The 21,352-nt window shown below is 41.1% G+C and overlaps 1 protein-coding gene across 2 annotated transcripts in view; it reads left to right on the top strand.

Annotated features, from left to right (window-relative positions):
- Positions 1 to 21,352, top strand: part of ift122 (intraflagellar transport 122 homolog (Chlamydomonas)) — a 217,225-nt gene that overhangs the window by 97,937 nt on the left and 97,936 nt on the right. For both annotated transcript variants that reach the window (XR_009506855.1, XM_059944491.1), the window contains exons 14-15: positions 1,722 to 1,919; positions 17,505 to 17,645. Coding sequence is in view for 1 of the 2 variants with exons in the window: in XM_059944491.1 (XP_059800474.1) it covers positions 1,722 to 1,919; positions 17,505 to 17,645 (339 nt within the window). In the remaining variant the exon portion in view is untranslated. The remainder of the gene's footprint in view (positions 1 to 1,721; positions 1,920 to 17,504; positions 17,646 to 21,352) is intronic.

Raw genomic sequence — 21,352 nt, 5'->3', positions numbered from 1 at the left:
TACAGCTACCTGGACTATTCCTCTTCCCACCCTGTCTCTTGCAAAAATGCTATCCCCTTCTCATAATTCCTCTGTCTCCACCGCATCTGCTCTCAAGATGAGGCTTTTCATTCCAGGACGAAGGAGATGTCTTTTTTAAACAAAGGGGCTTCCCTTCTTCCACCATCAACTCTGCTCTCAACTCATCTCTCCCATTTCCCGCACATCTGCCCTCGCTCCATCCACCTGCCACCCCACTCAGGATAGGGTTCCCTTTGTCCTCACCTACCACCCCACCAGCCTCCAGGTCCAACGTATAATTCTCCGTAACTTCCGCCACCTCCAACAGGATACCACTACCAAGCACATCTTTCCCTCCCTCCCTCTTTCTGCTTTCCGCAGGGATCTCTCCTTGTTCACCCATTCCCCCCCCCCCCCCCCATCCCTTCCCACCAATCTCCCTCCTGGCATTTATCCTTGCAAGCGGAACAAGTGCTACACCTACCCTTACACTTCCTCCCTCACTACCATTCAGGGCCCCAGACAGTCCTTCCAGGTGAGGCGACACTTCATCTGTGAGTTGGCTGGTGTGGTATACTGCGTCCGGTGCTCCTGGTGTGGCCTTTTATATATGGTAAGACCCAACACAGACTGTGAGACTGTTTAGCTGAACACCTACGCTCTGTCCGCCAGAGAAAGCAGGATCTCCCAGTGTCCACACATTTTAATTCCACGTCCCATTCCCATTCTGATATGTCTATCCATGGCCTCCTCTACTGTCAAAATGAATCCAAACTCAGGTTGGAGGAACAACACCTTATATACCGGCTGGGTAGCCTTCAACCTGATGGCATGAACATTGACTTCTCTAACTTACATTAATGCCCCTACTCTCCTTCTTACCCCATCCCTGACATATTTAGTTGTTTGTTTTTTTTTCTCTCTCTCTCTCTGCCTGTTCTCCATCTCCCTCTGGTGCTCCCCCCTTTCTTTCTCCCGAGGCCTCCTGTCCCATGATTCTTCCCCTTCTCCAGCTCTGTATCACTTTTGCCAATCACCTTTCCAGCTCTTAGCTTCATCCCACCCCCTCCGGTCTTCTCCTATCATTTTGCATTTCCCCCTCCCCCCACTACTTTCAAATCTCTTACTATCTTTCCTTTCAGTTAGTCCTGACGAAGGGTCTCGGCCCGAAACGTTGACAGTGCTTCTCCTTCTTCTGCCTGGCCTGCTGTGTTCCACCAGCATTTTGTGTGTGTTGTTTGAATTTCCAGCATTTGCAGATTTCCTCATATCGGCTATTTAAAAATGGTTCGCTTTAAGCATGCTGTAGTGTGCAACAGCCATGTAAGTGCATGTGACTGACTCTAGTTACAAACTGTTCGGCAAAAGTCTCCTGTCCCAACGAAGCAGCGTAATGTCCCAAAAGAAGGGAATCCCAGCTCTTGATTAATTTTTGTTCTTTGAGAGTTGCTCCAATATGGGTAGCCATGCACGTGGGGATAGCTCTTAAAGAGCAAAGATATATCAGAAAATTGTGGGATTTCCTTTGTTTATTTGGGATACTATGCTGCTTAATTGGGCCAGGAGACTGTTGCTGAACAACTTCTAACCATATCATCTTCAGTAATCTTCCTGATTTGTTTTTTTCAGTGCCCAAGGCATTGTGTAATCATGTTGTAAATTGATATATTCTTAAAGCGATCATAATTATTTGAATATTAATTCTTTAATGTCATTTTTAGGAGCCAAATGCTAACAGTGTGGCCTGGAATACCCAATGTGAGAATATGCTTTGTTTCTCTGGTGGTGGATTTCTCAATATAAAAGCCAGTAATTTTCCAGTCCATCAACAGAAGCTCCAAGGTTTTGTGGTAGGGTACAATGGCTCCAAGATCTTCTGCCTTCATGTATATGCTATGTCTGCTGTTGAGGTCCCACAGGTATGCCTCCTCATTTTGGTTGATTTATTGTCAAGAGCTAGTTACGATAAAAAGCTGTAAAACATCTTTGCTTCTGCTTGAATGATCAAAGTATGATAATGAGACAAAAGGAAACTGGACGTAGTTGATGATATCAACATTTAATTTGGTTTCATCACCGCTACCATTCCAAGTGACTAATGGATAGCTGAGTAATGGAAAGGAGGCTGGTACTTCAATTTAAGTTGAAGAAAGTGAGCAAAAATATTAGATTTTATTTAAGATTGGGGATGCTAATAGTTTGACAATGGTAAAATCTGGATTCCAATCTATCAAAATTTTCATTTTTTTCAGTGCCTTATGTATAAGACATTAGTGTAATAAGTCTTTTAGGGTCAATTTGCTAGTGATGCCTGAACCCCAAAAGTTCTGTTTGAGCTGAGAGCAAAAAAAAAGCCAGGTAGTGTTAACATAGAACAGTACAGCGCATTACAGGCCCTTCGGCCCACAGTGTCATGCCGACCTTCAAACCCTGTCTCCCATATAACCCCCCACCTTAAATTCCTCCATATACCTGTCTAGTAGTCTCTTAAACTTCACTAGTTTATCTGACTCAGGCAGTGCATTCCACACACTGACCACTCTCTGAATGAAAAACCTTCCTCTAATATCCCCCTTGAACTTCCCTCCCTTTACCTTAAAGCCATGTCCTCTTGTACCGAGCAGTGGTGCCCTTGGGAAGAGGCACTGGCTGTCCACTCTGTCTATTCCTCTTAATATCTTGTACTCCTCTATCATGTCTCCTCTCATCCTCCTTCTCTCCAAAGAGTAAAGCCCTAGCTCCCTTAATCTCTGATCATAATCCATACTCTCTAAACCAGACAGCCTCCTGGTAAATCTCCTCTGTACCCTTTCCAATGCTTCCTCATCTCAGAACTGGACACAATACTCCAAGTGTGGCCTAACTAGAGTTTTATAGAGCTGCATCATTACATTGCGTCTCTTAAACTCTATCCCTCGACTTATGAAAGCTAACACCCCATAAGCTTTCTTAACTACCCTATCTACCTGTGAGGCTACTTTCAGGGATCTGTGGACATGTACCCCCAAGATCCCTCTGCTCCTCCATACTACCAAGTATGCTGCCATTTACTTTGTACTCTGCCTTGGAGTTTGTCCTTCCAAAGTGTACCACCTCACACTTCTCCGGGTTGAACTCCATCTGCCATTTCTCAGCCCACTTCTGCATCCTATCAATGTCTTGCTGCAATCTTCAACAATCCTCTACACTATCTACAACACCACCAACCCTTGTGTCATCTGCAAACTTGCCAACCCACCCTTCTAGCCCCACATCCAGGTCGTTAATAAAAATCAGGGAAAGTAGAGGTCCTAGAACAGATCCTTGTGGGACAGCACTAGTCACAACCCTCCAATCTGAATGTACTCCCTCCACCATGACCCTTTGCCTTCTGCAGGCAAGCCAATTCTGAATCCACCTGGCCAAACTTCCCTGGATCCCATGCCTTCTGACTTTCTGAATAAGCCTACAGCGTGGAACCTTGCCAAATGCCTTACTAAAATCCATGTAGATCACATCCACTGCACTACCCTCATCTATATGCCTGGTCACCTCCTCAAAGAAGTCTATCAGGCTTGTTAGACACGATCTGCCCTTCACAAAGCCATGTTGACTGTCCCTGATCAGACCATGATTCTCTAAATGCCCATAGATCCTATCTCTAAGAATCTTTTCCAACAGCATTCCCACCACAGACGTAAGGCTCACTGGTCTGTAATTACCCAGACTATCCCTGCTACCTTCTTTGAATAAGGGGACAACATTTGCCTCCCTCCCATCCTCCGGTACTGTTCCCAAAGGACAACAAGGACATAAAGATCCTAGCCAGAGGCTCAGCAATCTCTTCCCTTGCTACGTGGAGCAACCTGTGGAATATTCCGTCAGTCCCTGGGGACTTATCCGTCCTAATGTATTTTAACAACGCCAACACCTCTCCCTTAATATCAACATGCTCCAGAACATCAACCTCACTCATATTATCCTCACCGTCATCAAGTTCCTTATCATTGGTAAATACCGAAGAGAAGTATTTATTGAGGATCTCGCTCACTTCCGTAGCCTCCAGGCACGTCTTCCCACTTTTATTTCTAATCGGTCCTACCTTCACTCCTGTCATCCTTTTGTTCACATAATTGAAGAATGCCTTGGGGTTTTCCTTTGCCCTACTCGCCAAGGCCTTCTCATGCCCCCTTCTTGCTCTTCTCTGCCCCTTCTTAAGCTCCTTTCTTGCTACTCTATATTCCTCAATAGACCCATCTGATCCTTGCTTCCTAAACCTCATGTATGCTGCCTTCTTCCACCTAACTAGGTTTTCTACCTCACTTGTCACCCATGGTTCCTTCACCCTACTATTCTTTATCTTCCTCACCGGGACAAATTTATCCCTAACATCCTGCAAGAGATCCCTAAACATCGACCACATGTCCATAGTACATTTCCCTGCAAAAACATCCCAATTCACACCTGCAAGATCCAGCCTTATAGCCTCATAATTTGCCCTTCCCCAATTAAAAGTTTTCCTCTCCTCTCTGTTGACTGTTTGGTCGACAGAACTAGGTTAGGAAATTCACCACACAATTCATAATTAATTGTTCACACTTTATTGTTATTGTCTCTGCACAAACAACAGCAAAACTATGTTGACCCTGGGCCAACAATTTATAACAAGAATTCTACTCTGTACCAATACTCACTCAGACCACTTTTCCAACTTATAACACCAAAATAGGGGATCTCTGTTGGCTAGATGATCAATGCCTTCTTCTCCCAGAACCTAGCACAGGTGTTCTTCCTTGCGATGGTAGGTCTCTTGAGAGAGTTATCACTGATAGCATACTCAAACTATCCTGAAATATCATTGCCTACTTTAAAACACAGAAAGCAAAACAACTTCATTTCACAAAATGGAGGACATAAAACAGTTCCACAAAATGGCAGCCTCCATCTCCAAGCACATGACAGGAATAAAGACAAGTGATCTGTCTGCTTCCTCTGTTCTTGACCGATTTGAGCTCGATGTTTTCTTCAATATTTTAAATCTGCCATGGCCAACGGTATTATGTGCCTTTCCATGTAGATCTGAGGTTGATTATCAAGGTATTGCCGCAGAACTAGAGATGCCAGGAAGGATCATTGAATGCTTCCCTTGCGGACTGTAGGAAAGCAGGGAGACCTCCAGTGTTCCTAATGACTTCACCTGTGAGAAGTGCATTTAGCTGCAGCTTCTAACGCTCCACATTAAGAAGCTGGGGCTGGACCTGGATGAACTTTGGATCATTCAGGAGGCTGAAAGGGTGATAGATAAGATGTATAGAGCGGTAGTTACACCCAAAGAGCAGAACACAGGAGCCTAAGTGACTATCAGGAAGAGGAAAGGGGTTAAACAGCCAGTGCAGAGCTCCCCTGTGGCCATCCCCTCAACAACAGATATATCACTTTGGATACTGTTATACTGTTGGGGGGGGAGGGGGAGGAATGACCTAGCAGAGGAAAGTCACAGTGGTCAGGTCTCCAGCATTGAGTCTGGCTTCGTGTTTCAGAAGGGAAGGGGGAGCAGAGGTGAGCTGTGGTGATAGGGGATTTGTTAGGCAGGGGAAAAGAAAAGAAATTCTGTGGGCTAGTCTGAGATTCTTGGGTGACAGGGTGCAGGGCATCTGGGATATACTTCTCAGCGTTCTTAAGTTGGAGGGCGAACAGCCAAAGGTCGCGGTTCATGTAGGTACCAATGACATGGGTAGGGAGAGTGTCAAGCTTCTGCAAAGTGAGTTCAGGGAGTTAGGTGCTAACTTAAAGGGCAGGAGCTCTTAGATGTTGATCTCTGGATTGCTACCTGTGCCATGTGCTAGTGAGGCCAGAAATAGAAAGATCATACAGTTTAACACGTGGCTAAGGAGTTGGTGTAGGAGGGACGGCATAAGATTTTTGGATCATTGGGCTGTCTTCAAGGGAAGCTGTGATCTGTACGGTGGTGATGGTTTGCACCTAAACTGGAGGGAGACTAATAATCCTAGAAGGAAGGTTTGCTAGTGCTGCACTGGGGGGTTGGGGGTTATTAAACTAGAGTTGCAGGGGGATGGAAAGCAGAGTGCCTGTACAGATAGTGGAAGGGTGGAGACAGATGTTGTTATGACCTCAAACTCATGGAATCAAAAGGTTGCGCATTTTGCGACTAATGTCTTGAGCTGCATATATTTCAGTGTGAGAATTATCGGAAAGGCAGATGCTCAGAGCATGGATCAACACATAGAATTATGACTGTAGCCATTAATGAGACTTGGTTGTAGGAGGGGCAGGACTGGCATTCCTTTGTTTTAGATATGACAGGGCGGGAGGGATTAAAGAGGGAGGGGAAGTGTTAGGAGTCGGAAAATTTCACACTGTATTTTATCAGAACAAATGGAGAACTTGGCTAGTGAGGCTTTATGGGTGGAACTGAGGAATAAGAAAGATATGACCATGTTAATATTATAGATAACCCAACAGTCCACAGGAATTAGAGGAATAGATCTGTAGAGAGATCACTGACTGCTGCAAGAAACATATGGTTGTTACAGTAGATGATTTTTATTTTCCACATAATGACTGGGACTGCCATACTGTAAAGGACTAGATGGTTTAGTGTTTGTCAATTGTGTTCAGATAAGTTTCTTTAATCAGTACATAAGTCCCAATGGGAGAGTTTGTGATACTTGGTTTCCTATTAGGAAACGAAGCAGGGTAGATAACAGAAACTTGTGTATGGGAGCACTTTGCATCTAGTGATCATAATGCCATTAGTTTCAAAATAAATATGGAAAAGGATAGGTCTGGTGTATGGGTTAGGGTTGGAGAAAATTGGAGAAAGACCAATTTTGATGATATCAGAAAGGATCTGGCTAGTATAGATTCGAACAGGCTGTTTTCTGGCATATGATGTGGGAAGTGTAACATAGAATAAAAATATTTGAGAATAGAAAATTTGAAAAAGCGGTCTGCTGCCAAATGTGCATCATGATATAAGCTGGTCCATGAAGGAGACTTATTTTAAGAATTATTCAGATCTTTCTACATTAGAAAATTATAGAAGTATACAACACAGAAATGGTCCCTTTTGGTACACCTTGTTTTTGCTGACTATGATGCCTATGTGAATGTAGTTTGCCTACATAAGACATATATCATATAATTTTATGATCTAAATATCTGTCCAGGTGCCTTTTAAATGATTTATTATATCCAACTCCAACATTTAACATTTTCTTTGCTGCCACCCTGAATTTCATCATAGTCATCACTAGCAAAATTTCTGCCCCCCCCCCCCCATCTTAAACCTGTGCTCTCTGGTTTTCTAGGCTAGTCCCTATCCTATGAAAAATACTCTATCCTATCTATGTAAGTTTCACATCACATGCCAGTGATAATAAATCCGATTCTGATTCATAATTTTGGAAGCCATTTTTAAGATCATTTCACATCCTCCTAGTTCCATTGACAATAAGTATCCTATCCAATTTTTCCTTATTTCCAATTTGTGCCCTCATTCCTATTATATCTCTTCTGAACTCTCTTTATTGCTACCACATCCTCGATCTCACATGTGGTTACCAGAGTTGTACACAATACTCAAACTAGTGTTTTCTGGCAAGTGCAACATGATGTTTCAACCCTTAGACTCTATTTCTCTGCCTAGAAAGCAAGTATGCCAGATACTCTCTTTATCACCCTATCCCCTTGTGATGCACTTTCAGTAAACTGTATATAATTCTTTGGAAGCTAAAGTTAGATTGGGCCCTTGTGGAATATAAAGACAGTAGGAAAGACCTTGAGCAGGAAAGCCAGACGGAGATGTGCTGGGTGAGCAGAGTCAAGGATAATCACAAAATATTTTATATTTGCATTATGAAAAAGAGGATAACTAAGGAAAGGGTAAGTCCACTCAAGGATAAATGAGATAATTTGTGCTTGGAGTCAGAGCAAGTGTCAAGTATTTTGTGTCGTTATTTAGTAAAGATAAGGATTTAGAGGATAGCAAAGGCAAAGTGGGAAATGCTAATGTGCTGGGATATTTTCACATTAAGAGGGAGATGGTGCTGGAGTTTCTGAAAAGCATTAAGTGTCACTTGGGCATGATGGCATATATATCACAAAATATTGAAGCAAGTGAGGAGATTGTTGGGGCTTGACAAGGATCTTTGTATCCTCAGTAGCAACAGGCAGTCTCAGAGGACTGAAGAGCAGCAAATGTGTGTGTTTGTTCAAGAAGGGAAATGGGAAAAGTCCAGGTAATCGTAGGCCAGTGAATCTCGTGTCAGTGGCAAGGAAGCTGTTGGAGAAGATACTTGAGTGGTAGGATTTGTACACTTTTAGAATGTCACGGTCTGCTTAGGGGCAGCCAGCATGGCTTTTGTGAGGGGCAGGTCATGCCTTACAAATGTTATTGAGTTTTTTGAATAGGTGACAAAGGAGGCTGATGAGGGTAAGGTGGTGAACATTAACTACATGGACTTTAGTTTTAGCATGTGATAAGTTTCCTCATGTTTGGCTGATCCAGAAAATAAAAATGCATGGGATCCGGCGTATATTGTAAGTTTGGATTTGGAACTGTTTTGCCCATAGAAGACAAAATAATGGTAGAATGATGTTATTTCTGGCTAGAGATCAGTGACCAGTGACCACTGCAATGATTGGTACTGGACCTTTGATGTTAGTGATACAGTACCTATAAAAAGTATTCACCGCCCTTAGAAGTTCTCATGTTTTATTGTTTTACAACATTGAATCACAGTGGATTTAATTTGGCTTTTTTGACACTAGTCAACAGAAAATGCTCTTCCGTGTCAAAATGAAAACAAATTTCTACAAATTGGTCTAAATTTATTAATTGACTGCATAATTCCTCACCCTTTCAAATCAGTAGATGTACCTTTGGCAACAATTACAGCACTGAATCTGTATGGATAGGTTTCTATCAGCTTTGCACATCCAGACTGCAATTTTTCTCCAATTTTCTTTACGAAACTGCTGAAGCTCTGTCAAATCGCATGGGGGTAGTGAGTGAACAGTCCATTTCAAGTCCAGTCACAAATTATCAGTTGGATAGAGGTCCAGACTCTGACTTGGCCACTTCAGGACATTAACTTAGTCGTCTTTAAGCCATTCCTATGTGGCTTTGGCTTTATGTTTGGGGTCCTTATCTAGCTTGAAAACACATCTTCTCCCAAGTCGCAGTTTTCTTGCAGACTGAATCAGGTTTTCCTCCAGGATTTCCCTGTATTTTGACGCATTCATTTACCCTCTACCTTTACAAGTCTTCCAGGGCCTGCTTACACCAAACATAGCATTTAGTCTGATGGTCAAAAAGCTCACTTTTAGTTTAGAACCTTCTTCCAGCTGACTTCAGAGACTCCCATATGCCTCCTTCAAACTCTAGCAGAGATTTCATGAGAGTTTTTTTCTCAACAGTGGCTTTCTCTTTGCCACTCTGCCATAAAGCTGTGACTGGTGAAGCACCCAGGCAACAGTTCTATGTGCAGTCTACAATCTTCTTGTAACCTTCTCTTGACTTGTGCTTTTCAGTAACCTTATCGTGCAGTTGCTTGGAATGTTTCTTTGTCTTCATGGTGTAGTTTTTACCAGGATACTGACTCACCAGCAGTTGGACCTTCCAGATACAGGTGTATTTTTACTACAATCGAAACACCTTGACTGCACACCGGTGATCTCCATTTAACTAATTATGTGACTTCTAAAATCAAGGGCAGCAGCAGTGCTTTGGTGTGTCATATTAAAGAGGGTGAATATTTACAGTGGCATGCAAAAGTTTGGGCACCCCGGACAAAATTTCTGTTACTGTGAATAGTTAAGTGAGTAGAAGATAAACTGATCTCCAAAGATGAAACAATCTTTTCAACATTTAAGCAAGATTAGTGTATTATTTTTGTTTTGTACAATTTTAGAGTGAAAAAAAGGAAAGGAGCTCCATGCAAAAGTTTGGGCACCCCAAGCAATTTGAGTTCTCAGATAACTTTTACCAAGGTCTCAGACCTTAATTAGCTTGTTAGGGCTATGGCTTGTTCACAGTCATGGTTAGGAAAGGTCAGGTGATGCAAATTCCAAAGCTTTATAAATACCGTGACTCCTCAAACCTTGTGCCAGGTGACTGGCTGGCGGGGGAGGCAATGTGGGAGCTGTGACCGAGGGCCCGGGCTGAAGTAGGGTGGGGAACGGCTGGAGGAAGAGGGCTGCGGCGGCGGCTGAGGAACTGCTGGGACATTGTGGGAAACATTCTGTGGGAATATTGACCGACAGCATGTATAAATCCAGAACGATATTCGTACATGGTTCCTTGCAGACTCTGATAGGATGGCAGGGAGGGAGACTGATGGTGACAGCAGCAGCACGGAGTTTGAGTGGGAAGAGGTGGGGAGAGGGACTAAGAATAAGAAGATGATGGGTCAGAAGAGAAAGAAAGAAGGTGGGTCTAGTGTAGGTGGATTGGAAAATGAGGGAAGAGAAATTGAGGAGAAGGGCCCGAGGGCAAAATTGCTAAATGTAATGGTAAGATTTGGGGGGGAAGGGGGAGTAAAGAAAATCAATCCGCTTAATCTAACAAAAATCATCAGGGCAAGTAGGGGAATTGAGCCATGTGAGAATTTTAGGAGATGGAAACCTGCTGATAGGATGTAAAACTAAAGAGCGGATGGAGAAGGCAATGAAGGTGACTAATGTTGGGAAAGTCATAGTGTCCAGGGTTGTAAGAGTTGGAGCACAAAAGGTCAATGATCTCTGGGGTTCCCCTCTGTTAATATGAAGGGCTAGTGGAGAACTTAAGGGTGAGGAATAGTTCAGTGAAGAGTGTGAAAAGAATGACAAGGGGAGCAGAGAAAAGGGAGACCGAAACTGTTCTGGTAGAATTTGAGGATAAGGTGCCTCCAAAGGAGTTATATTTTGGATTCCTGAGATACAGTGTAAGAGAATATATACCAAAACCTATGAGGTGTTTCAATTGCCAGGAGTGTGGCCAAAGTATGCAAAGGAAAGAGAAGGTGTGCAAGATGTGGTGGGGAACATGAATATGGAAAATGTGGAGAGGGAGTGGGACCAAAGTTCTGTAATTGTGGAGGTAACCATAGTGTAGTGTACGGGGGAATGTGAAGTGGTGAAAAAAAAGGTGTAGGTGCAGCAGATAAGGGTGAAGGAAAAAGTCTCATATGCTGAGTCAGGAGAGAAAAAAATGAATGAGGGAGGATCTAGCAAAGAGCAAGTGGCAGCTAAAGAAAGGCAAGATAAGAAGAATGCATGAATAGAGAAGAAGAAATTGGTGAGGTGACCTTTATAGCAGGAGTGGTCAATGCAGCTTCTGAGATCAAATCTAAAGCTGAAAGGATTCAGATGATGGTGAAAACTGCAAAGCACCATTTGGGTATGATAGGATTAAAATGGGAAGAGGTAAATGATGAACTCGGGGTACAGTCAAGACAAGTATGTGTGGGTTGATATTACTAATAATGCTACTTCTTCAATGGAAGCCTGATTGGTAATGGACAAGATTTCAAGCAGTTTATAGCTAGTAGGAGAGAAAAGCCAGATGTTGAGACCTGGTTGAAACCTAATTTAGATTTTGATTTATATGGTTATGAGGCAGTAAGGCATGACAGGAGAATGGGGTGGGGGGGAGGAGGAGGATATGCAACTTATGTAAAGCAAGGTATTCCTTATAGAATACTAGGTATAGGAAGTGAACAAGAGTATGTGGTAGTAAAAATAGGGGCTGAATGGAAAGAGTTGGTGATTGTGAATTATTATAATCCATTCAAATGACTAGAGTTAAACAAGCTTGAGGAGATAGAAGGGCAGAATAGTAGTGACGTCGTTTGGTGTGGTGATTTTAATGGACATAATGTAATATGGGGGAGCGACAGAACAGACATCAGTGGTCAAGTAATAGAGGAGTTGCTAGAAGAGAAGTATTTAGTGTACCTAAATGATGGCAGTAGTACTAGAATTGATGTTAATACAGGTAAAGAATCCGTGCTTGATCTTACATTAGTATCAAACTCTATTACATCAGTATGTGAGTGGTTAGTGTACCAAGAAGGAACTGTAGGGAGTGATCATTACCCAATCTGGTGCAAGATAGATATTTCTGCCTCATTGATCACAGAGAATACAGGTAGGAAATGGATCCTTGAGAAAGCCAATTGGGAGAAGTTTCTGGAAAAAAGTGATAGATGTCTAAGTCAGGTCTGTGATGAGATGGACATAGAAACACTTGACAGCGTATTAAAACAAGGTATAATATCAGCTGCATTAGAATCTATTCCTAAAAGTAAAGGAGGAACAAAGAAGAGAGTAATTCCATGGTAGGATGATAATTGTAAGGAAGCAGTGAGAAATAGAAATAAGGCTTTTAAATTGGTTAAAAGAACTCATAACTTCCAACATACGATTCAGTACAAACAAGCTCAGGCGGTAATGAGGACAATAAGACATGCTAAAAGGACGCACTGGAAAAAGTATTGTAATCAGAAATGATAAAAAGGATGGGAGGGGACAGGAGAGAGTGGAGGTACCCAGTTCTGATGGATGGAAATGTGACTGCAGTAACAAATAAGGAAAAGGCAGAGTTGTTGGCAAGTACTTTTGTTATGGTACATAGTTCTGATAATTTGAGAAGGGAAGAAGAGGTACAGGGAGAACAAAAGCTGAAAATATGGAGGCTTTATGTAGGAAAACTAACCTTGACGGTGTGCAAGATGACCCTTTCAGCATGAGAGAATTAAGAAAGGCACCAGATAGAACAGGAAAGACTGCATCAGGTAGAGATGAAATATGTTATAGTATGATAAAACATCTGAGTGAAGCAAGTCTGGAGAAATTACTGCTTCTGTATAACAAAGTCTGGGATGAAGGGAGAATACCAGGGAGCTGGAAAGAGGCAATAATTGTTCCAATAAGGAAACCTGGAAAAGATGCCAGCAGGCCAGGAAATTACAGGTCAATTGCCTTGACGTCTCCTGTATGTAAACTTATGGAACGTATGATAAATGAGAAGTTAGTGTACTTTCTGGAAAGTAGAGGTATGGTGGCTATGTATCAAAGCTGGTTCAGGAAAGGAAGGAATACTATGGATCCAGTGGTGTGTCTAGAGGACGAAATAAGAAAAGCACAAGTAAATAAAGAGACAGTGGTTGCAGTTTTTTTTGATGTTGAGAAAGCTTATGATATGTTATGGAAAGGGGGGCTCCTAATCAAGCTACATTTAATAGGAATCGGGTGGGAGGGGCAGTTCAATTGGGTTAAGGACTTTTTAAACGGGAGAACTATTCAGGTGAAGATAGGATCAGAGCTATCAAGCCAGTATGCTATAGAAAACGGGACGTCTCAGGGGAGTGTAGTGAGTCCAACTTTATTTTCCATTTTGATAAATGATATATTCGTAAATATACCAATGGAAGTGGGGAGGTCATTGTTTGCAGGTGGTGGGGCTTTGTGGAAAAGAGGGAGAAATATTGAACATATAGTTACAAAAATGCAAGATGGAATTAATCAAGTTGAAGAGTGGGAGACAAAGTGGGGTGTTAAATTTTCAGTGGAGAAGACAAAAGCCATGTTCTTTACAAGGAAGAAGCTCAGGGGACTTAATCTGACTCTGTATGGAAGTAACCTGGAGAGAGTTGAAAGTTTCGGTTTTTGGGAGTGCACTTTAACTTGAGATTAACATGGAGAGAATTATGTTAGATATGTAGTTACTAAATGTAAAAATTTGATAAATGTCATGAGATGTCTTGCTGGTTTGGAATGGGGTGCTAATTTTTCATCACTGCAGTAAATTTATGTAGCTTTAATATAATCAAGATTAGAGTATAGAAGTATTGTATATGGGTCAGCAGCAAAATCTGTGTTAGCAGAACTGGATATCATGCAAGCTCAGGCTCTAAGGGTGTGCATGGGAGTGGTTAGAACTTCCCCAGTGTGTGCACTTCAAGTTGAAGCAAATGAAATGCCATTGGGGCTGCAACGTAAATAGCTGGAGGCCAATTACTGGATTAACTTAAGGGGGCATGGTGATAGCCATCCTACAAGAAGGGTGTTGCAGACATGCTGGGAGAAGGAAAGGATGCAAAAAGAAAGTTTTGGCTGGACAGGAGATTAAACAGCGAAAGATATGGGTGTATATGATAAAGAGTTTTGTCCAAGTGTGGTGTGGCCTGTCAGACCTTTCTGGGTATTAGAAAATCCCTCTGTAGATTTGGAATTGCTTAAGGTTAAATGCAGTAATAAAACGACTGATATACTCAGTGAATATATTAGGTATAGGGAATGTAAATATAAAGACGTACAGATTTTTACAGATGGATCAAAGGATCCAGAAACGAGTGCAACAGGGTCTGCAATTGTTGTGCCAAGTTATCAAGTGAAAATTAACAAGAGAACACTGGATTGCTTGAGTATTTATGCAGTTGAAATGTTTGCCATATTATAGACAATAGACAATAGGTGCAGAAGTAGACCATTCGGCCCCTCGAGTCTGCACCGCCATTCTGAGATCATGGCTGATCATTCACTATCAATACCCAGTCCCTGCCTTGTCCCCATATCCCTTGATTCCCCTATCCATCAGATATCTATCCAGCTCCTTCTTGAAAGCATCCAGAGAATTGGCCTCCACCGTCTTCCGAGGCAGTGCATTCCACACCTCCACAACTCTCTGGGAGAAGAAGCTCTTCCTCAACTCTGTTTTAAATAACTGACCTCTTATTCTCAATCCATGCCCTCTGGTACTGGACTCTCCCAACATCTGGAACATATTTCCTGCCTCAATCCTATCAAATCCTTTAATTATCTTAAACGTTTCAATCAGATCCCCTCTCAATCTCCTCAATTCCAGCGTGTACAAGCCCAATCTCTCCAATCTCTCTGCGTAAGACAGCCCTGCCATCCCAGGAATCAACCTAGTGAATCTACGCTGCACTTCCTCAATTGCCAGAATGTCCTTCCTTAAACCTGGAGACCAAAACTGTACACAATATTCCAGGTGTGGTCTCACCAGGGCCCTGTACAAATGCAAAAGAACATCCTTGCTCTTGTATTCAATTCCCCTTGGAACAAAGGCCAACATTCCATTTGCCCTCTTCACTGCCTGTTGCACTTGCTCATTCACCTTCATTGACTGGTGAACTAGGACTCCTAGGTCTCTTTGCATTTCTCCCTTACCTAACTCGACACCGTTCAGACAATACTCTGCCCTCTTGTTCCAGCTTCCAAAGTAGATAACTTCACATTTATTCACATTGAATGACATCTGCCAAGTATCTGCCCACTCACTCAGCCTATCCAAGTCTCCTTGTATTCTCCTAACGTCCTCTTCGCATGTCACACTGCCACCCAGTTTAGTATCATCAGCAAACTTGCTGATATAGTTTTCAATGCCCTCATCTAAATCATTGACATAAATCGTAAAGAGCTGTGGTCCCAATACAGAGCCCTGTGGTACCCCACTAGTCACCTCCAGCCAGTCTGAGAAACACCCATTCACTGCTACCCTTTGCTTTCTATCTGTTGTTAGCACTAGATTGGAGTGAGCAGGTTGATTGTAATAATATTGTGATATGTAGCGATTCTGTATCAAGCACTAAGGTGGGTACAGCTAGAGGACACCAGGATCTGCTTTATAAAATCCTGTTTGCAAATTCAAGACTGGCTAGACAAGGCAAAAATATCGCATTCATGTGGGTTCCAGCACATTCGGGTATTATGGGAAATGAGACAGCAGATAAGCTGGCAAAAGCAGTAGTCAAAAAAGGATCTGTAGAGGTGAATATTAAACTATCAAAATCAGAGGGGAAGAGCATAGTGTGGAAAAGGATAAATCAACAGTGGCAGCAGCATTGGGATAAAGCAATAAAAGGAAGACATTTACATTCAGTTCAGAACAGAGTAGATATGGGAAGAAGCAAGTAATTATAAGTAGACTGAGAATTGGGTACAGCAACCTTAATGGTACTCTGGCTATCATAAAAAAACATCCGACAGGTTTTTGCGATCTATGTCAGGAGACTGAAACAGTAGAGCATATCCTTATTTCATGCAGGAAATTTGCACAGGAAAGACAACAAATGCTACAACTATTACGCAAAATAGGACTGGTAGAGAACAGTGTTAAAGGTTTATTAGAATGTGGGGAGAGTGATCAGGGGAGGAAATGGTTGTTTAGTTTTTAAGGGCGACAGGACTGGAAAGATGACTTTAGGCAGTCAAGCGAATGGACAATGAAGGACAGTAAATCCTGAAGATGCAACAGTGTGGATGCCAACTGCTGTAAAAACTCAAGGAAGAATAAACCTTCTACCAACAATCAGCAGCCATGGGCTCCTCTAAGCAGCTGCCTAGCACTCTGAAAATTAAAATAATTGATGCCCACAAAGCAGGAGAAGGCTATCAGAAGATAACAAAGTGTTTTCAGGTAGCCATTTCCTCGGTTCGTAATGTAATTAAGAAATGGCAGTTAACAGGAACAGTGAAGGTCAGGATGAGGTCTGGAAGACCGAGAAAACTTTCTGAGAGAACTGTTCATAGGATTGCTAGAAAGGCAAATCAAATCCCCTCTTTGACTGCAGAAGACCTTCAGGAAGATTTAGCAGACTCTGGAGTGCACTTTTCTACTGTGCAGCAACACCTGCATGAATATGACTTTCATTTAAGAGTCAACAGAAGAAAACCTTTCCTGCGTCCTCACCACAAAATTCATCATCAGAAGTTTGCAAAGGAACATCTGAACAAGCCTGAGGCATTTTGATAACAAGTCCACAATGGACTATCTCAAGAGGCGCAAGCTGAAGGTTTTGCCATGGCCCTCACAGTCCCCTGACCTACACATCATCGAAAATCTGTGGATAGACCTCAAAAGAACAGTGCATGCAAGAAGACCTAAGAACCTCACAGAACAAGAAGCCTTTTGCGAGAAAGAATGGGCAAACAAGAATTGAAAGACTCTTAGCTGGCTACAGAAAGTGTTTACAAGCTGTGATACTTGCCAAAAGGGGTGTTACTCAGTATTGACTATGCAGGGTGCCCAAACTTATGCTTCGGGCCCTTTTCCTTTTTAGTTATTTTGAAACTGTAAAAGATGGAGATAAAAAAAGTAATCTTGCTTAAAATATTAAAAAAATGTGTTATCTTTAACTTCATGCCTTTTGGAATTCAGGTCATCTTTTACTCACTTAGCTATTCACAGTAACAGAAATTTTGACCAGGGGTCCCCAAATCTTTGGATGCCACTATATGCAATCAGTTATTTTGTATTTTATATTTGTAATTAATTTAGAGCACTTTGTTTTCACTTTGACACAAAGGAGTCTTTCTGTTGATCTCTGTCAAAAAAGCCAAATTAAATCCACTGTGATTCATTGTTGTAAAACAATAAAACATGAAAATTTCCAAGGGTAGTGAATATTTTTTAGAGGTACTGTATATATCTATGACAATACTCAACTATTTGGCATATACATTTGGACTAATAAGGAAATCTTTTCTTTTTAAACAAGTCTGCACCCATGTATCAGTACTTGGAAAAGAAGATGTACAAGGAAGCCTACCAGATTGCTTGCTTAGGAGTTACAGAGAATGATTGGAGAGACCTGGCAATGGAGGCCTTGGAAGGAATGGACTTTGAAACGGCTAAAAAAGTATGTGGCTGATGAGATGCTTAATGTACAAAAACATGTGGAGGTGCACGTACAACATTTAATTGGTACATCTGAGCAGAGACAATTTCATTTCTGGATAGTTATCAAATGAATGAGGTACACTTCCAATTATTGTCTCTGAATTTCTGGTTATTTCATTTATTTTTTATATTTTATGATAGCCTATCAGTAATCAAAGTGCCACAAAGTCAGGACAGTTGAGATTTTGAAAGGTAGAAGAAGAGGAGTATGCTTCATGATTAACTCATCACGGTACTCAGACATAATGGTTCAGAGTCAGTCCTACTCACCTGACCTAGAGCATCTACCAGACCAGTGTTGTCCATTTTATTTGCGGAGGGAGTTTTATGTGGTCATCTTGGTAGTGTCTTTGTGGCCACCGTCATGCAGGGGCTGGAGGAGCTTAGCGCTGTGATCAGCAGTCACAATGCAGTGCACCCTGATGCCTTCCCATTCATTGCGAGGGATTTCAACCAGGCCAATTTGAAGGGGTCTTCAATTTGCCACGAGTATATCACCTGTGAAACCAGAAAAATTAACACACTTGACCACTTATACTAACATCTGAAATAATATCTGCTCACTGATGATCAACACTGGCACACCTCAAGGATGCATGTTTAGCTATAACTGGTCTACTGTATATTCATACCCTCGAATGTCTGGCTATGCATAGCTCAAACACTATCTATAAGTTTGCCAATGACACAGCTATTGTTGGGAGAACTTCAGATGGTGACATGGAGGCATACAAGAGTGAGATAGATCAGCTAGTTGAGTGGTGTCACAACAGAAACAATAGACAATAGGTACAGGAGTAGGCCATTCGGCCCTTCGAGCCAGCACCACCATTCAATGTGATCATGGCTGATCATCCACAATCAGTACGCTGTTCCTGCCTTCTCCCCATATCCCTTGAGTCCGCTATCTTTAAGAGTTCTATCTAACTCTTTCTTGAAAGCATCCAGAGAATTGGCCTCCACTGCCTTCTGAGGCAAAGCATTCCATAGATCCACAACTCTCTGGGTGAAAAAGTTCTTCCTCAACTCTGTTCTAAATGGCGTACTCCTTATTCTTGAACTGTGGCCTCTGGTTCTAGACACCCCCAACATTGGGAACATTTTTCCTGCCTCTTGTGTGTCCAATTCCTTAATAATCTTATATGTTTCAATCAGATCCCCTCTCATCCTTCCAAATTCCAGTGTATTAAGCTCAGTTGCTCCAATCTTTCGACATATGACACTCCCTCCATCCCGGAAATTAACCTTGTGAACCTACACTGCACTCCCTCAATAGCAAGAATATCCTTCCTCAAATTTGGAGACCAAAACTGAACACAATACTCCGGGTGTGGTCTCACCAGGGCCTTGTACAACTGCAGAAGGACCTATACTCAACTCCCCTTGTTATGAAGGCCAACATGCCATTAGCTTTCTTCACTGCCTGCTGTACCTGCATGCTTACTTTCAGTGACTGATGAACAAAGACACCTAGATCTCGTACTTCCCCTTTTCCTAACTTGACACCATTCAGATAGTAATCTGCCTTCCTGTTCTTGCCACCAAAGTGAATAGCCTCACATTAAATTGCATTTGCCATGCATCTGCCCACTCATCCAACCTGTCCAAGTCACCCTGCATTCTCCTAACATCCTCCTCATATTTCACACTACTACCCAGCTTTGTTTCATCTGCAAATTTGCTAATGTTACTTTTAATCCCTTCATCTAAATCATTAATGTATATTGTAAATAGCTGCGGTCCCAGCACCAAGCCTTGCGGTACCCCACTAGTCATTGCCTGCCTTTCTGAAAAGGACCCGTTAATCCCTACTCCTTGTTTCCTGTCTGCCAACCAATTTTCTATCCATATGAGTACCCTACCCCCAATGCCATGTGCTTTAATTTTGCCCACTAATCTCCTATGTGGGACCTTATCAAAGGCTTTCTGAAAGTCCAGGTACACTACATCCACTCGCTCACCCTTGTCCATTTTCATAGTTACATCCTCAAAAAATTCCAGAAGATTAGTCAAGCATGATTTCCCCTTCGTAAATCCATGCTGACTCGGACCGATCCTTTCTTTCTTTCTTTTTCTTTTTCAATCTTTTTATTGAATTTCATATATAAAAAAAACATATCGTGATATTGAATAGGTTATGAGTACATTAGACTTAGTTAAATTAGTAATAGAATAACAATATCTTATTAAAATATCAGCAAAAAAATAGTACATTAATCAATTTAACCTATATTAATTATACATGAAAAAGAACAAGAATAATCATCAAAAGAAGAAAAAAAAATTTTTTTTAAATGCAAGAAAAAAAAATATACATTGAAAAAAAATATAACCTAAACTAAACTAACATGGGCAATAATAACAGTTTATATGTATATGATAGTGTCAAAAGCTCCAGAACTCCATACCAGAACAAGAATAAAAAGAGAAAAGGTCTGGAAGAGATCAAATTAATTCATATGAAAATGTCGAATGAACGGTCCCCAAGTTTCTTCAAATTTAATTGATGAATCGAAAATAGTACTTCTAATTTTTTCTAAGCTCAAACAAGAAATAGTTTGAGAGAACCACTGAAATGTGGTAGGAGGATTTACTTCTTTCCAATTTTGTAATATAGACCTTCTGGCCATTAATGTTACAAAGGTGATCATTCGTCTAATTGAAGGGGAAAACCGGTTACCATCATCATTTGGTATACCAAAAATTGCAGTAATAAAATGAGGTTGTAAATCAATATTCCAAATTGAGGAAATAATAGCAAATATGTCCTTCCAATAGTCATGTAAAGTGGGACATGACCAAAACATGTGGGTCAATGAGGCCACATCTAAATGACATCTGTCACATTGAGGGTTAATATGAGAATAGAATCGAGCAAGTTTATCTTTAGACATATGGGCTCTATGTACAACCTTAAATTGTATTAAAGCATGTTTAGCACATATAGAAGAAGAATTAACCATTTGTAGATTTTTTTCCCATTTTTCTGTTGATATATTGTATTGAAGTTCTTTTTCCCATTCTAGATAGGGCTATCTAGAACAAAGTTTTTCAGAGTAAAAAACTTACAAAATTGAAACCAAATTCGTAATGTGTGCTTGACAATAGTATTGGATAACTGTTTATTGAATTTAACTAAATCAGTAGGAAGAGAAGAACCAAGAACAGAGAATAGAGAATATCCTTGTGCATCATTGCATTCTAAATTTACCCACTGTGGGCACAATGGTGAATCCAAATCTAATTTCCAATATATTAAATTTCGAATATTATTCTCCCAGTAGTAAAATCTAAAGTTAGGTAAAGCTAAACCACCATCTTTTTTTAGATTTTTGTAACTGCCTTTTACTTAACCTGGGGTTTTTATTTTGCCACACAAATGAGGAAATTTTAGAATCAATGTTATCAAAAAAAGATTTAGGAATAAAAATTGATAAGGCTTGAAATAAATATAAAAATTTCGGTGAAATCATCATTTTAATAGCATTAATCCAGCCAACTAATGATAAGGATAAAGGAGACCATCTTGTAGTAAGTTGTTGAATCTGATGAAACATAGGTAAAAAATTCAATCTGAATAAATCTTTATATTTCTTGGTAATTTTTATACCTAAATAAATAAAGTTATCAGTAACAACTTTAAATGGTATCCTGTCATTCAATAAA

Source organism: Hypanus sabinus, chromosome 19 (genome assembly GCF_030144855.1).
Source record: "Hypanus sabinus isolate sHypSab1 chromosome 19, sHypSab1.hap1, whole genome shotgun sequence".
In the NCBI taxonomy this organism is placed as follows: Eukaryota; Metazoa; Chordata; class Chondrichthyes; order Myliobatiformes; family Dasyatidae; genus Hypanus; species Hypanus sabinus.
This window is presented reverse-complemented; position numbering and strand designations above follow the sequence as displayed.